This window comes from Oryza glaberrima, chromosome 7 (assembly GCF_000147395.1).
Source record: "Oryza glaberrima chromosome 7, OglaRS2, whole genome shotgun sequence".
Taxonomy (NCBI): Eukaryota; Viridiplantae; Streptophyta; class Magnoliopsida; order Poales; family Poaceae; genus Oryza; species Oryza glaberrima.
Window position 1 is genome coordinate 21,293,239 of NC_068332.1, and position 16,008 is coordinate 21,309,246.

The window sequence follows — 16,008 nt, forward strand, 5'->3', positions numbered from 1 at the left end:
ATGATCCGATCCCATTTGATATGGTCAACCAATTAACCAGCATCTTAGAGCTAATCTGATCCGAGCTGCACATAATCAGATCGATTCTGTGCTCGAGCTGAGCTCGATATACAATCCGGCGCAGATCGTGAGCTCGAACCGAGCTCGATCGACGGGTAACTGTCATTGTCGGTAGCTAGCTTGATGCAGAATCACAAGACTAAATTAATAGTAAGATTTTAGTTATCATCACATACTAAAAAGCTAGTACCGGCCAAATTGCTCTCGGCAGATTCCTCTGCATTTTTTTACTCGCACAACTCCACCGGGTCAATCGTGGCAAGCAAGGCACGAAATTAATTTTCTTTTACAAAACTGAACAGTAGTATCTTTCTGAACGAAATTGAATACATATTTCTTTCAGACATCCATACTTGACCAAGCACACGCATAGGCAGGCAGCAATCACGCGCCAACATCTGAAGATCAAGTCTTTGCTCCAGAAAGAAAAACACACAAAAAAAATAATAATAACACGTACTAGAAGAAGAGCAGGTCGTCGCGGAGACCCAAGAAATAAACGAGTCGGGACAGAAACAGAGGCGATCGCGTTGCGTTGCGTTGGCAAATCCTCTTTAAAAGGCTCGTGCCCGTGGCGCCAGAAATCGTTGATCCGCACACGGTAATATGCAAGAGATGTTGTTCTGCGGCACGGGCAGTTTCAAGGACGTCGACGGCAAGGCGGCGGCGCCGGAGGCGAAGAAGAAGAAGCAAAGCGGCGGTGGTGGTGGTGGGAAGAAGGAGAACCCGTACGCGTCGAGGGGGCTCGACAAGTTCTCCACCGTGCTGTCCGAGCTCGAGTCGCGGCGGGAGAAGATCCTTCGCCAAGTCGGCGGCGGCGGCGGCGGCGGCGGCGCACCGGGGGAGGGCGGCGGCGGCGGTGGTGGTGAGCATGTGCTCGTCCGGTTCGTGCAGTCGGAGGGGAAAGGGTGGGTGCCCATCGTCGTCAAGCTCCCGCCTGAGGAGGAGGAGCAGCAGCAGCGGAAGGGAGGGAAGAACAAGCGGAAGCAGCAGGCGGCCGCGACGTCGGCGACCTCGTCGCAGTCGTCCACGCCACCGACGTCGGAGCCCGCCAGCCCCAGGGAGGACGTGATCAAGCCCGCGCGCCCCGCCGCCGCCGCCGCGGCGGCGGCGCCGGGGAGTGCGAAGCGGAAGGCCGGCGTGAGGTGGTCGTGGTCGGACGTGCGGCCGCGCCACTACATGCCGTTCGTGGCGGTGCTGCTGCTGGCGAGCCTCGTGGTGTTCGGCAAGGTGTTCGCCATCTGCTGCACCTCCGTCTGGTGGTACCTCGTGCCGATCCTGACGGCCAGCTCTAATGGCGCCGGCGGCGCCGGCGGGGCGCACGGCGTGAGGAGATCGAAGGCAGCCGTCAAGGTTCTCGGCAAGAAGGCGAGCGACAAGAAGATGGCCGTGACGCCATTGCTGGGTCCTTCGCACGGCAAGAGGGGTAGCTCCGGTGTCCATGAGTTGATCTCGCCGAGAAGTCATCCACATGGGAAGAAAGGGTAGTAATTCGCGTGGATTCATTCACCACACGCTGTGAAAAAATCAACGCCGTGTTTGTAAATGTTTATACAGTAGGGTGGCCAGGAAGATCAGATTTTTTTTGTTATCTTTCCTACCGTTTCGATTCAGTTTGGTTGCAAATTGCAGCCAGTGTTCATGTAGCATCAGCCCCCTTCTTGTGTGGCTACCCAAAATTGTTCATAAATTTTACAGAATTTTGTCCATTAACTCGTCCCTGGTGTACCGCACGCAGCTTATTTTCATCTCTATCTATGTTAACTATGCCTTCGACTTCTGGATCTCTGGTTGATTTGAGAGAGCGACATTCGTTTATACGTTGTGGAAACATGTTTTTTTTTCTTGGCTCTATCCGTTGACCTTGTTTTTAGGTATAATCATCAGTAAAGAACTTCTAGATTCAGGCATGTGATTGTGTAGCCACGCAGATCACAATGAATAGAAAGTCAAGCATGTGTACTTCTAGAAGTTAGAGAACTTATGTTTGACAATCCAGAAGAAAATGCAATTGTACCTGCCTCGTCAATGTCAATTCACAAAATCTGACTTTTAACCAATACAAACAGTCATGCTTAGAATTTGCAGGCTTAGGCTGATCTTAGCCATTGCAATTTCTCATTCAGCAAAATTGTGAGTTTGTGATTGAACAATGAATGAGCATACATTGAGATGCCAACAGTGCAAATTCTTTTACAAATCACAAGCAAGACTGTTGTGATGATCTCTGGGAATCAACCAGGACATAGGCTAATAGTAATAACTACGCAATACCTAATTCAGAAAGACTTTACTGTTAGACTAATGATGAAACAGCAGAATGATACAGTACAATCATTTTCCCTGTCCTTGGAACCAAGTAATCCCACCATCATGTCATGCCCTATATCCATCAATCCTGAATCATAAGGGAAATAATAGATGTTAGAAAATGTTACAAAGAGAATGGTAAAAAAGAAGTAAGCAATACAGCATTCAGGCCAAGAGGAACAAATATATACAATTATCAATACAGCTACAGGCAAATCATCCATGATAACTAAATGGGATGCGGTTGATATTGCATTCTATGCTCCCAGCCGTTCAGCAGTATTAAACCCCCGGCAAGATGAAAATATGCATCAGGATGCACCCAAGGAAGATGAATGCACATCACATCACAAATACTTATATTAGAAGATTTGATATGTTGTCCTACCCTAAATCTCTTTCTATGATCTGACTCAATTCGCGATGTGTAATGTTTCTTCCTTCCATGAACCGATGAATTTCTCTCTTCTAAATTGCTGCGAACAGGCTCGTATTGTGCATTGCGGAAGAAACCTTCACGATCCCAAGTTACTTCATAGTCTACCTTCAACCGTGATCCTTCCTTTAAACAGAATAGATGAGTCAGCTTCCATTATGTTTTCTAAAACATAAAACATAAATGATAACAAGACATTAATTGAGGCTGTTCTGGCATAGATAGTAATACATATGTGGATTTATCCATGTGTAAACAAATTTATGCAGCTTAAACTTGAGTTGTGGTGCCAAGGTAGTGAATATGAGAGAGTATATATCAGTCATCACTCATCAGAGCTGTATGTGGAAGGAAAGCAACAAATCCTACCAACAATTGTGGTCCTCAATCCTCATAGAAGCTGATGCACTTCTAATAATTTCTAATACCTATAAGTATCTGATACCTTAGTAATTTTGTAGTCCTCTTGTCTAGCTAATTTAGTAATGATTTCTCTAGTTAGTAAACACTAATGTAGTCACTTTGCTTTCAATAAACATAGCCATTTATCTGACCATGGAATGTTTATCAGCAGGGTTCACCAAACAAGGAAGCAACCAGATAACCATAGCAAGCTAACGCAGGAAGGTACTGCCTGGCACTCTAAAAGTGGGTTCAACCCAACCCAACCCAACCCATCCCATCCCTTGAACCAAACACACGCTGATAGAGGGTGATGGTTAACTTCAGTGGAAGATAATGATGTGATATCCTGCTAACTTTATTGGAAGACTCAGAACGCTTGGATGTATTTGAAAAGGCCAACAGGACAAAATATATAGGATTCAAGGAACACAATCCTACACTACCACAAATACCTCTAGCATACAAGTTCGCACATCAGAAGGGCATGTGAAGGTCTGAAGGATGTGTGCTATGCAACGTCAGTGCATGATAATTGCCAGTAGGCAATACTAAAACAGAGCTGCACAGTTGAAACAAAAAGCCCATATAGAAGGAAACCATAAAGGAAAATCTAGAGGATATTAACTTCAAAACAAAATCTAGAGGATATGCTCACAATATCATTTATATGTGTTATGTGAACTAATAAAAAGTTAAGGATTGAGAGACAACTGGTAACAGAATATGAAAATCTTACTTTCTCTAATGAACGTCCACATAATGCCTGCATTGCACCGTTGAAGTCATCGTAGTTCTCAAATTGCACCCACACTTTGCAATTTAGCCCAGATATAATCTCCTTATTGGTTCCATCTTGTTTTGCTCCCCATTCATCATCACTAGAAATATTTAGGTTCCTGAAAATTGGGAGAAGAATGCCAAAGAAAAGGGTATGCAGAGTAAGTTCCCCAAAATGTGAAGGGCAGTTCATAACCTGCAGAATTTAAAAGGAATTGGGTGCAGTGTTATTTACAGAAGTCACATGTATATACAATATACATTACTCCATTATTGTGCTTGATGCACTAGGGTTCTGTCTTATGTTGTTTTGTGTGACATCGATTTTATGCGTGCAATATCTAATACTACTAAAGAATTTTATTTTACCCATTTTACTTCCCAAGCTTCTTTATTATGAATTTTGAACATAGCTAACACAGTCACCTAAGCTACCGCAATAGACACTAACACCAGAAACTCTATGAACTGGTTTTTGCTGAGTTTGATTGCTATCTTGGAGAATCAGATCATAGATTTCAAAATATAAGAAGCGATATGAGTGAGAAGAAACTTATATGTGGATGAAAACCAACTAGGCAGGGCATACCTTCCGGTTTCAGGTGGTGCTAATTTTAATGCGCATATTAAGCTCCCAAAAGGTGTGTATACCGGGAATGGGGAGGCAAGTAAGAACAAAATATGAGTCCACAAACAAAAGAGGAAACCACCAGGATGGACATTGAACAAAACTGAATCAAACAATTTCCTTATGGATGCTCATGTCAACTAAGTTTAGGACTCTTTTCGCTTTTATTAGCTTACGTCCGGCACTAATATTCTGCCTTGTATCCCAGAGATATGAATGCATTTACAATATAATGAACGAAACAGAAGTTGAGAACACTAAAATGCACCTTATTTTACCAAGTGCCGAGAAAATAGTGTGCGTGACCAGCGTGGAGGCTTTCGATGATATCCTCGTCTCCGCAAACCACCTGGATGGCACACCCCGGACAAGAATGGTGTCTGGCCTTTTCGCTATCTTCCTCACAGGATTCCCTGAACAAAGCAAACATCAATCCAAACTCCACCTAGCAAGAATCGCAACTAAGAGCAGCATTTTCATTTAAAAAAATGAATTCCATACTGCTACTGAGGAGCTCGGAGGCGTAGAAATTCTCCCAAGACTTCTTCATTGCCCTGAAGTCATCGGAGGGCGGGATCTCGACGCTCATCCGAAACTTAACCCCCTCGAGGTTGAGCTCGATCCCGGCCAGCTTCTCGACCAGGGAGCTCCTCCACTGGAAGTACTTCTCCTCCTCCTGCTCACGGGTCATCTCCTCGGCCTCCTCCTCCTCCTCATTATCCCCGTTGCGGCGGCGTGGGCGGAGGAAGGAGAGGTCGCGGACGTGGAGGACGCCCGAGGCGACGGGCTCGTCGCGGCGGCGCTTATGCAGGTCGGGGAGGGTACGCACGGAGAGGTCGGAGTCGGGGAGGACGGGGAGGGAGAGGGGCGGGTCGCGGAGGAAGGCGAGGAGCGCGGTCTTGAGCTGCCACTCGTCGACGGGGCGGACGGAGAGGTCGGCGCGGAAGAAGGTGAGGAGCAGCTTGAGGCGCGGCGCGAGGGAGAGGCCGCTCGGGAGGGGGAGCGGCTCGGTCGGCCGGAGGGTGGCGGCGGCGGCGGCGGCGGACATGGCGGCGCGGTGGTGGGGAGAGAGACGGCGGGATGGCGGCGGGCCGGCGGCGGGTTGGACTCGACGGGATGCAGATGGGCCGGGTGAATGGACAATGGAGAACCGGAGGCGAGAGACCTGTTGCTTCACGCGTTGAGGGCCGTCCGATGGGAGATCAACGGGTGATCGTAATTCTACCATCGCCTACGGCGCGGATGTGTTGTTAGAGAAAAGGATTATGTTCATACGGACTAGCGCGGATTTGAACGTGCAATTTCGCACGAAATTCATACATACGTGCAATATGGGATTCCGAGCATAAGAAAACAGAAATGCTATCTGACGGGATCCCGTCCTAACCGTGATGGATGGGATAGAGTAGCAAGTAACCAATCCACCGATTCTATCTCCTTCTACCTTATCCATTCTACCAAACTACCACATCTCTCTCAAAAGCACGACTGCTCCACGAGCTCCGGTGCGGCATGGGGTGTGGATGGCGGAGGACGCGGTCGCAAGCAACGAGCTCCGGCGTGGCCGCCGGCGATGAGCTCCCGGTGTGGCATGGTTGTGGGCGACGGAGGATGCAACCTTCGACGACGAGCTCCGGCACATGGCTGTGGACGACGGGCCTCCGGTGACGAGCTCCGACGTGGCTGCCGGTGACGAGCTCCCGGCGTGCCATGGCTATGGACGGCGGAGGACGCAGCCTCTGGCGACGAGCTCCGACGCGGCGCGGCGCGTGGACAATGGAGAACGTGGCGCTGGTGACGAGCCCGGCGTGGCGCATGGCGGCAGAGGACGCTACCGCTAGCAACAAGTCTAGTGTGGGGCGTGGTAGCGAAGGACGCGGCCGCCGGTGACGAGCTCTGACGTGGGGCGTGGATGATGAAGGACGCAACCGCCGGCAACAACCTCCGACGTGAGGCGTGGACAACAGAGGACACGGCCGCCGATGACGACCTCCGACATGGGGCGTGGAGGATGGGGCTGCCGGCGACGACGCCTCGATGCTCAGCTCCTGATACCTAGTAGGAATCACCTGATATCTGGTAGGTATCATCTGATACCTTGCAAGTATCATCCGATATGTGATAGAAATCGTCTGATATTTGATAGGTATCACATGATACCTCACGAGTATCACCTGATACGTGGTAGGAATCGTTTGATACCTGATAGATATCACATGATACCTCACGAGTATCATATGATACGTGGTAGGAATCGTCTGATACTTGACAGGTATCACTTGATACCGGTTAGGTTTCAGGTGATGATACCTAACCGGTATCATCCCGTTCGAAAACGGGATTCCATTGTATAGTAGTCCTCTAAGGGCCTGTTTATTTTGATGCCATTTTCAACCTTACCAAATTTTGGTAAAGTTACCAAAAAAGTGGCTATATTTAGTTTGCTACCAAATCTATTATATAATTAAAGAAATAGAAAAAGGAGCCTCCACGTTCGTTCTCATGGCCTAGAAATTCTCAAATTAATCGGAGAAAAAGAAAAAACAGAGTCCATATAGAAATACAGTTTAGAAATAGCTGAAATTCGGAATTAAAAAATAAGGAATATTAGAAGACGAGACTATAGTCCATATAGAAATACACTTTTAGAAATAGTTGAAATTCGAAATTAAAAAATAAGGAATATTAGAAGAGGAGTATAGAATCCATATAGAAATATAATTAGGAAATAATAGAATTTCGGAATTAAAAATAAGGAATATTAGAAGTAGAGTATAGAGTCCATATAGAAATATAATTAGGAAATAATAGAAATTCTGAATTAAAAATAAGGAATATTAGAAGTAGAGTATAGAGTCCATATAGAAATACAATTAAGAAAAAAAAATAGAAATTCAGAATTAAAAAATAAGAAATATTAGAAGTAGAGTATAGAGTCCATATAGGAATTTAAAACTAACTAAAATTCGGAAAAAAAAAGGAGCCTCCACGTTCACTGTCATGACCTAGAAATTCTCACATTAATCAAAGAAAAAGAAAAAGCAGAGTCCATATAGAAGTACAATTTAGAAATAGCTGAAATTCAAGAATAGAAAAAGGAGCCTCCACGTTCGCTCTCATGGCCTAGAAATTGTCACATTAATCGGAGAAAAAGAAAAAACAGAGTCCATATAAAAATACAATTTAGAAATAGCTGAAATTCGGAAATAAAAAATAAGGTATATTAGAAGAGGAGTATAGAATCCATATAGAAATATAATTAGGAAATAATAGAAATTCGAAATTAAAAAAAAAGGAATATTAGAAGTAGAGTATAGAGTCCATATAGAAATACAATTAGGAAATAATAGAAATTCTGAATTAAAAATAAGGAATATTAGAAGTAGAGTATAGAGTTCATATAGAAATACAATTAAGAAAAAAAATAGAAATTCGGAATTAAAAAATAAGAAATATTAGAAGTAGAGTATAGAGTCCATATAGGAATTTAAAACTAACTAAAATTCGGAAAAAAAAAAGGAGCCTCCACGTTCGCTCTCATGACCTAGAAATTCTCACATTAATCGGAGAAAAAGAAAAAGCAGAGTCCATATAGAAATACAATTTAGAAATAGCTGAAATTTGGAATTAAAAAATAAGGAATATTAAAGAGGAGACTAGAGTCCATATAGAAATACAATTTAGAAATAGTTAAAATTCGGAATTAAAAAATAAGGAATATTAGAAGAGGAGACTAGAGTCCATATAGAAATACAATTAGGAAATAACTGAAATTCGGAATTAAAAATAAGGAATATTAGAAGTAGAGTATAGAGTCCATATAGAAATACAATTAGGAAATAATCGAAATTCGAATTAAAAATAAGAAATATTAGAAGTAGAGTATAGAGTCCATATAGAAATACTATTAAGAAAAAAATAGAAATTTGGAATTAAAAAAAAGAAATATTAGAAGTAGAGTATAGAGTTCATATTGGAATTTAAAACCAACTAAAATTTGGAATAAAAATGAGCCTCCACGTTCGCTCTCATGGCCTAAAAATTCTCACACATTCGCTCTCATGACCTAGAAATTCTCACATTAATCGGAGAAAAAGAAAAAGCAGAGTCCATATAGAAATACAATTTAGAAATAGCTGAAATTTGGAATTAAAAAATAGGGAATATTAAAAGAGGAGTCTAGAGTCCATATAGAAATACAATTTAGAAATAGTTAAAATTCGGAATTAAAAAATAAGGAATATTAGAAGAGGAGACTAGAGTCCATATATAAATACAATTAGGAAATAACTAAAATTCGGAATTAAAAATAAGGAATATTAGAAGTAGAGTATAGAGTCCATATAGAAATACAATTAGGAAATAATCGAAATTCGGAATTAAAAATAAGAAATATTAAAAGTAGAGTATAGAGTCCATATAGAAATACAATTAAGAAAAAAATAGAAATTTGGTATTAAAAAAATAATGAATATTAGAAGTAGAGTATAGAGTTCATATTGGAATTTAAAACCAACTAAAATTCGGAATAAAAAGGAGCCTCCACGTTCGCTCTCATGGCCTAAACATTCTCACATTAATCAGAGAAAAAGAAAAAGCAGAGTCCATATGGAAATGCAATTTAGAAATAGCTGAAATTCAGAATTAAAAAAATAAGGAATATTAGAAGAGGAGACTAGAGTAGTTATTACACATTAGTAGTTTTGAAAAGTTATTGCAATATTTAAAATTATTTTGTCATTGTAATATATTTTAATAATATAATGAGAAAACATATATGCTATTATATGAGAGAAAATATAATGATGCTAGCCGCGGAAACTGCGCGGGCCACCATGCTAGTTTTGATAATTATATAAGAAATTCTGCCAAAATTTTGGCAAGTTACCAAAATTTTGACAACTTTGCCAAAAGAAAATCATTTTGGTAAGATTATTTTTCATCAAAGTGAACAGGCCCTAAGAAAATCATAATTCGAGTTCGAACACAACTCCACATCGAAGACAATAGATCTTACTATCATCAAATGATTCGTATAAGTTTCAATAGTAATGAAACTATTGTGAATAAGCTTTTAAGGGAAATATTCAGCATGCTACTTAAATGGTTATGAAAAAATTTAAAATTTTTTGACAAGATAGATTAATATGTGATAGATGAATCCACAACATGTAAGGTAAATTTAACTTCTACATGTCACAATGAAAAAAGACAAATTTAACGATTAAAATACGTTAACTAACTGTAGTTTAATTTGTTTTTCTTTTGCAGCTTTTAGAAGTTGAATTTTAACTTGCATATTTGTGAAGTGATATATCACATGTTAATAAATTCTCTTAATTTTTTAAAATTTTGTAAATCACTTGAGTGACATGCATGCAAATAACGAGAAACATCCTCTGAGTTTAAAATCCACTCTCTTCAATACTTTGTATTTATGTTGCAACACCTGCTTTCAGTACTTATATATGAGATGTTAACTACCAAAAATTGAATAGGGGCTAGATTTGAGGTCGAGATGCTCTTATAACTTGCAAGTGAAAGTAGCGATAAAATTCTAAAAAATGCGCTAAATCGACACAAATCACCATTTGTAAGACCATCTTTCGCTGAAAATTTTTCTCAGTGTATACGTCGCATTTCCACTTGTGATTTTTTACAAAACGCTCGATGATATATCACTTTAACTTAGAACTATTGTACCGTATTTGCTTTATTACCAATCTACGCGTGAAAGTGCTAACCAGCAGCCTTCAATTGCTCATCGCCCTCCCCCGCCCCGGCGGCACGCCTGCCTGAGCGGGACCGGCGGGTCGGAGAGCTTGCCGCCGACGATCTGCTCGAACACGAACCTGTTCGCCGCCTCCGTGAAGTGCACCCCGTCCCAGCTCACGCTCCTCGACGGGTCCTCGCACGACTTCCCCGCCAGCACCGACGTGCCGTTCACCTCCACCTTCCCGCCGCACCGGATGTCCCTGTCGAAGTTGTACTCGCCGCCGCCGTACCCGCAGCACACCAGCAGCGGGTCCCCGAATCCTGCAACGAACAATACCCACCAATTTTTCAATCCTGCGGCGATTTCAAGTGTTTCTTCTCCGGCTCCGGTGGTCAGATCAACGTACGTGCCGAGCTGCTTGGCCTGGCTGATGAGCCTGTACTTGGCGGAGTAGACGTCGACGTAGGTGAGCGCGGCGTCCGGGAGCGCCGCCCTGAGCCGGTCCACGGTCTCGCGCAGCCTCGCATTGTAGAACCGGGAGGCCGCGTTGTAGGCGACGGAGCAGCCGGCGTCGTCCCTCGGCGCGGCGAGCTTCGGCAGGAGCACCACCGCGTACGTCAGGCAGCCGAGCGGCGCCGTGTTGTGCACCCAGAAGTACCTCCCTCCGAGGCTGTACACTTTCTGCACTCACCAAGCAAGCAGAGCACGTACAGTACACATGAGCAGTCCTATCGTTTTATTCGAACGGCATATTTACAAAAGAAAAATAATTTATAAATAATTTTTTTTATATACATCTTCTTAGCGATATAAAAGTATAGGTCGAAAATTAAACTTTGATAAAAAAAATTCTTAAAATTAGCTTTAAATATAAGGTTGAAAATTCAGAATTTGACTTATAAGTATAAACATAAGCGAAACAATAAGGCCGCTGATCATCTGATAAGCCGTGGAAAAATAAACAAAACAAGCAAAGATTGTTTCAATACAAAACATTTATATCTCTGTTATTAGTGTTTTAAAAGCAAATGCTAGAAAAAAAACTATGATGAAAAGATCCTAAAATCATCTCGAAAATTAAGTTCTAAGAAGATTCAAAATTTCTTAGTTTGTCAATCAGTCAATGAACCTAAGTGTACTGTAACTAGGCTGTGATCAGTGCATTGAGCTGCACCTGGATGGCTGCACTGAACCTCTCCATGAGATCAGGGACGTAGGCCTCGACCTGCTCAGTGCTCATGTTGTCGAAGTAGCCCATTGTCAGGTCGTTCTGGCCAATGTCGAACGTGTAGAGCGCCCTGGAGAAGTACTCAGCTTTCGGAAGAATCTCCCTGTAAATTCCACCTGCACGAAAACAGAGTATATATCAACTTCACAAAAAAAATGGAACTGAATTTTGAGCTCTGAATGGCGCATATGCAGAGGCTGATCGAATTTGTCTTCACCTATGTTGCTATAAACGAACTGGCTTCTGTTGATGAACTGTTCGAATTGGCTGGTCTGCACGTCCAGGGAGATCGGGCTGATGCCGGAGACGAAGATGCTGCCATTCGCTGGTCTGATCGACGCAGCGGCCGTCGCGAAATTGGCACCTTGACTGAAGTTACTCCCAACTGAATCGAGGTATGCACTGAGGTAACGAATCCCCAGGCTCTGAGCTGCAGCGTCAGGAAACCAAAAAAAAACACAGTAGATTCAGAGTTCGTTCCGAGTAATTGGGACGCACTGAGTATTACTGACCCATGAAGTCGATGGTGAGGCGGCCGTCGCTGAACCGGCCGGCGGGCATGCCGAAGTAGGTCCGGCCGAACGGCGGCGGCACCACGGCGATGAGGGCCGAGAGCCCGCCGGTGTCCGAGTTGGAGTCGCCGAAGTTGAAGATCGCCGGGAAATCGCATGGCGCGTCGCTGCCGCCGTCGGAGCTTGCCCCCTCGGAGAGTTGCAGCAGGAGCACGACGAGGAGCAACACGAGCTTGGCGGTGGTCGGAGGAGCGGCGGTGCAGCGGCGGCGACGTCGTGAAGGCGCCATTTTTTCTTTCCACCTTGCTCGATCGTAGTGTGTGTGTGAGAGAGACTTGTGCACTTGATTATTCGGAGCTAGCGCTGATGTTTCATGTTTCATAGGGGAGGTATGTGTGTACGTGTCGAACCAACGAGTCACACGTCCACGAAGCGTTCGAAGTCCCTGTCCATTCTTTCTCAAGATTTTTCTAGGTTTGGGTGTTGTTTGTATTCAGAATTCACACATTGTCTCAGGTTTGCATCAGGACTGGTACAATGGGGACAAGAGTTTGTGACTTTTTCTGGAAGTCTGATTGGTTTCTCCTTGTTTGTTGCACGTGGCGTGAGGATGACTTATCTACACTTTTCTAAAGTAACTTATTCTCTCTTTTTTCCACGTGTACGCTTTCTAAACTGCTAAACGATATATTTTTTAAAAAAATACATAAAAGTTGTTTAAAAAATTATATCAACTAGGATGTTAGCCCGCACATATACGCGGACACCTATTTAATGTGTTTGTGATAATACAAATGTTCATGTGTGAGTGACTTTTTACTGAAATATTTTTTACTCAATTCTAAATCTGTGATTTTTTGCCAACAATTCATTTTGGATTGCTTTGAATGCTAGTTTTGATTCCCTTCTAATTACCCTTAAAGCAAATAAAGTCTAAACTAAAATTACTTGAAAATCTGAATTTATAAAAGAATATTGTGTCATAAGAATGGAGTTGGTTACCATGAAATTATATATCATTTGTATTATGTGTATTTACTTTTTAAAATATTTAGCACATCTTATTTTTGGATTTTCTAAACTTTAATTAAGGTAAAATTTTATTATGCTATATATGTATTTATAGATTTTAGGGCATATTAATTGAAGATATTTTCTATTAAAAATATGGCTAAGAGACTATTTCATCTAACTATAGATATACCTCTATTTACTTCTACTTTCTCCGTCTCATAATTCCGAGGATTCAAATCATATCCCAAAATATAAAGGTTGTAAAGTACTAACTGTCCCATCGAACCACCCCTCATTTATTTTGTTCCTAATCTTACCACAACCATCTTTATTTTTTATCCAATTTTATCTCAACCGCCTTCGCTATCTCTATGTATCCTTTATTATTTAATGAGAGTTGTCATAGTTTTTTTTTCCTCCCCTTAATTCCTCCTAAAATAGTATGATCCCTTACATTATAGGATAAAAATGATACAAAGTATGCACCATTTTTAGATGGATTTGTTTGGTTTGTTTGTACCTATGTAGATTAATTTAGCCTTGCATGTTTATAATAATGTGGATACGTGAACTATTGATTTAGTTGTAGCGACATAATATTTTACTGATATTTGAACTATCCAAAATCAAGTGTTTAAATATGGTTATTTAAAGATCGATCAAATATTTAGCAAGTATGCTCATGAAATTTAGGGTGGTCAATGTGCACACAAATTGTGCTGCCCGCGCATATGGACATGTGAAAAAACAGGGTCAGGTGCTCTACCCAAATTAGTTAACATTCCCTACCTTCCAACAATGCAAATTTGTTTAAAATATGGGTCATTAATTTAAATAAAAAATTTTAAGAGCTGTATGCTTTCAAATTAATTTCATTAGCTAGCTATTCTCATGTTATCACTTTTTCTTCAATCTTAGAGTTATAACAGTAAAGGAAATCTGGATGTAATACTTTATAAAGATAAGCTATAATAATCTTTAAAATACTACGGGAAGAAAAACATGCCAAATTAATTGGCTTGGCGAATAAGATAATATACCTTCGTCCCGAAGATCAAAATTTCAAAAGTACCATTGTTATGGGAACAAATAACTTAAAATATGCATAAACATCTTCAGAAAACCTGTAATGTTATGAGGAGGTGATTATTAGTTTAACATCAAAGAGAAAAGTAAAAAAAAATGTGAAAAAACTATACTGAACCATATTAAATTAATTAATATTTTTTTTTATAATTGTATAACTGCAAAAACAATTATGATCTTTGTTGCAAAAATATGTCATTAATGAAGGATATTGGTATTGTATCCTCTCTGCAAAACTTATATCGCATCTACAAATCACCTAAGGAGAAGAAATATGGAATTTGCTTTTAGATGGATGATGGGATGGTGTCTCGCTAAGCATTGTGAGGCTGAGTTTAATTTTCACATGAAGCTTCCTGCTCAATTAACGGATGCAGACCGATGCCACGCTTGACTGCTTACCGGCCTCATCTTTTTCTTAAGCATCTTATTAGCCAAAATTTGAATTTTTAATCTTAAATTTAGAGTTGATTTTAGGGTTTTTTCATCTAAATTTATTTTTCAGCTTTTGCTTTTAGATCACTAAGAACACGTATATAAAAGTTTTATTTACAAATTATTTTTAGTTTACAAATTTATTGTTTCAAAACGATGGAGCCTTGTAGACATATACATGTAGAACCCACATGATTCAATGACAAATTTGTGTGGCATGGTTAAAATTTTCCTATATTGTATACAGACCCCAAAAGAGCTACAGTACAAATGCTACCGCACATAATTCTGAGAGCACCTATGTGTTCCAATCTCATTCACCGCTGTTAATTATATCGGCTGCAATGATGATGGCATCAATCGAATTAGAATGCAGATGCCTCGTGCCCACTCAGACGAAGTAAATCTCTATTACGATTCACTAATTACTTAGAGAAGGAAGTAAATCTCTATTACGATTAGTCTTGAGTGGCATTGGAAAAAAAATTAGACTAAACAATGCAATTAGTCTTGAGTGACATTGGAAAAAAAAATATAGCACCATGAATTTACCTAGATCGATCGGAAGGGGCATCACAACAACTCGATAGGAAGGGGGCATCATGATGATCGATGGCTCCTTTCCTGACAGTTAGCACCTAGCGAGTTGTACTCGTATTATTCAAGTGATGCACGGAGATTAATCGCAGCTCCTCTTTCCAATCTGTTGAGAGTCTCGGATCGATACAGAAACGTGATAAACTGCGGGCCTAGCTAAGACATAATTACGTGGATTGGAAATTTTTTTTTTACCTTAAAATTTCTATGATTTTTTTCTAATTTATTTATTAATTTCCTTAATATTAGGATGCCACGTGGTGGCATAGGAGCGTTTGTAGGAGTGCCACTTGGCGGTATAAGAGCGTTTGTAGGAAGTTTTATGGACTTTTAGTATATAATAGAAGATAGATAGATAATAGATTGATAGAAGATTCATTTTTTTAATTTTTAAGTAATACTTAATTACTCAAGTGTTTTGATGTGCTTGTCAGAGGAGAAGTGTTCCCAACATGCACCTTCAAACACAGACTACTGTCCGATTGTAACGGAAAGTGTTATGAACTGAAAGAATATCCGCTCATCTTATGTATACCATCTCAATAGTTAAAAAAAATAAAAATTTGGTAGGACATATTAATACACAATATATAACTCCACAAACATGCATGCAAATTCAAATACGATTTCAGTAAGTTGTAGCAAAAAATATATATAACTGTGAATATGTATACATACTAGTCAGAATTTAATTTGACTTTTTTTAATTAAAACTTATAAAACTCATATTTGAACTTACATATATTTTTTAAAATTACACAGTACAACGCAGACACTCACAATGCACGCACACTCACTCATATG

General features: G+C 40.9%; 3 protein-coding genes across 4 annotated transcripts; 1 reads left to right on the forward strand and 2 right to left on the reverse strand.

Annotated features, from left to right (window-relative positions):
- Nucleotides 1–556: 556 nt before the first annotated feature.
- LOC127778445 (uncharacterized) lies at nt 557–1,832 on the forward strand. The gene has a single exon (XM_052305050.1). It carries the CDS (start codon nt 667–669, stop codon nt 1,546–1,548), a length of 882 nt encoding a protein of 293 aa, XP_052161010.1. The 5' UTR covers nt 557–666; the 3' UTR covers nt 1,549–1,832.
- Nucleotides 1,833–2,144: 312 nt separating this feature from the next.
- Nucleotides 2,145–5,732, reverse strand: LOC127778444 (uncharacterized). The gene is made up of 5 exons (XM_052305048.1): nt 5,118–5,732; nt 4,885–5,029; nt 3,948–4,107; nt 2,759–2,932; nt 2,145–2,458 (listed from the first exon to the last, which is right to left on the reverse strand). The coding sequence occupies exons 1-5, from the start codon at nt 5,662–5,664 to the stop codon at nt 2,453–2,455; spliced, it is 1,032 nt and encodes a 343-aa protein (XP_052161008.1). The 5' UTR covers nt 5,665–5,732; the 3' UTR covers nt 2,145–2,452.
- Nucleotides 5,733–10,123: 4,391 nt separating this feature from the next.
- On the reverse strand, nt 10,124–12,551 carry LOC127779962 (GDSL esterase/lipase ACHE-like). Of its 2 annotated transcripts, none has more exons than XM_052306895.1 (5): nt 12,073–12,551; nt 11,778–11,990; nt 11,507–11,676; nt 10,743–11,013; nt 10,124–10,652 (listed from the first exon to the last, which is right to left on the reverse strand). In XM_052306895.1, the coding sequence occupies exons 1-5, from the start codon at nt 12,452–12,454 to the stop codon at nt 10,378–10,380; spliced, it is 1,311 nt and encodes a 436-aa protein (XP_052162855.1). In that variant the 5' UTR covers nt 12,455–12,551; the 3' UTR covers nt 10,124–10,377. The 2 variants fall into 2 exon arrangements, with proteins under 2 accessions (XP_052162855.1, XP_052162854.1); XM_052306894.1 differs by having other exon boundaries at nt 10,739–11,013; nt 12,073–12,540.
- Between the last annotated feature and the right edge of the window lie 3,457 nt (nt 12,552–16,008).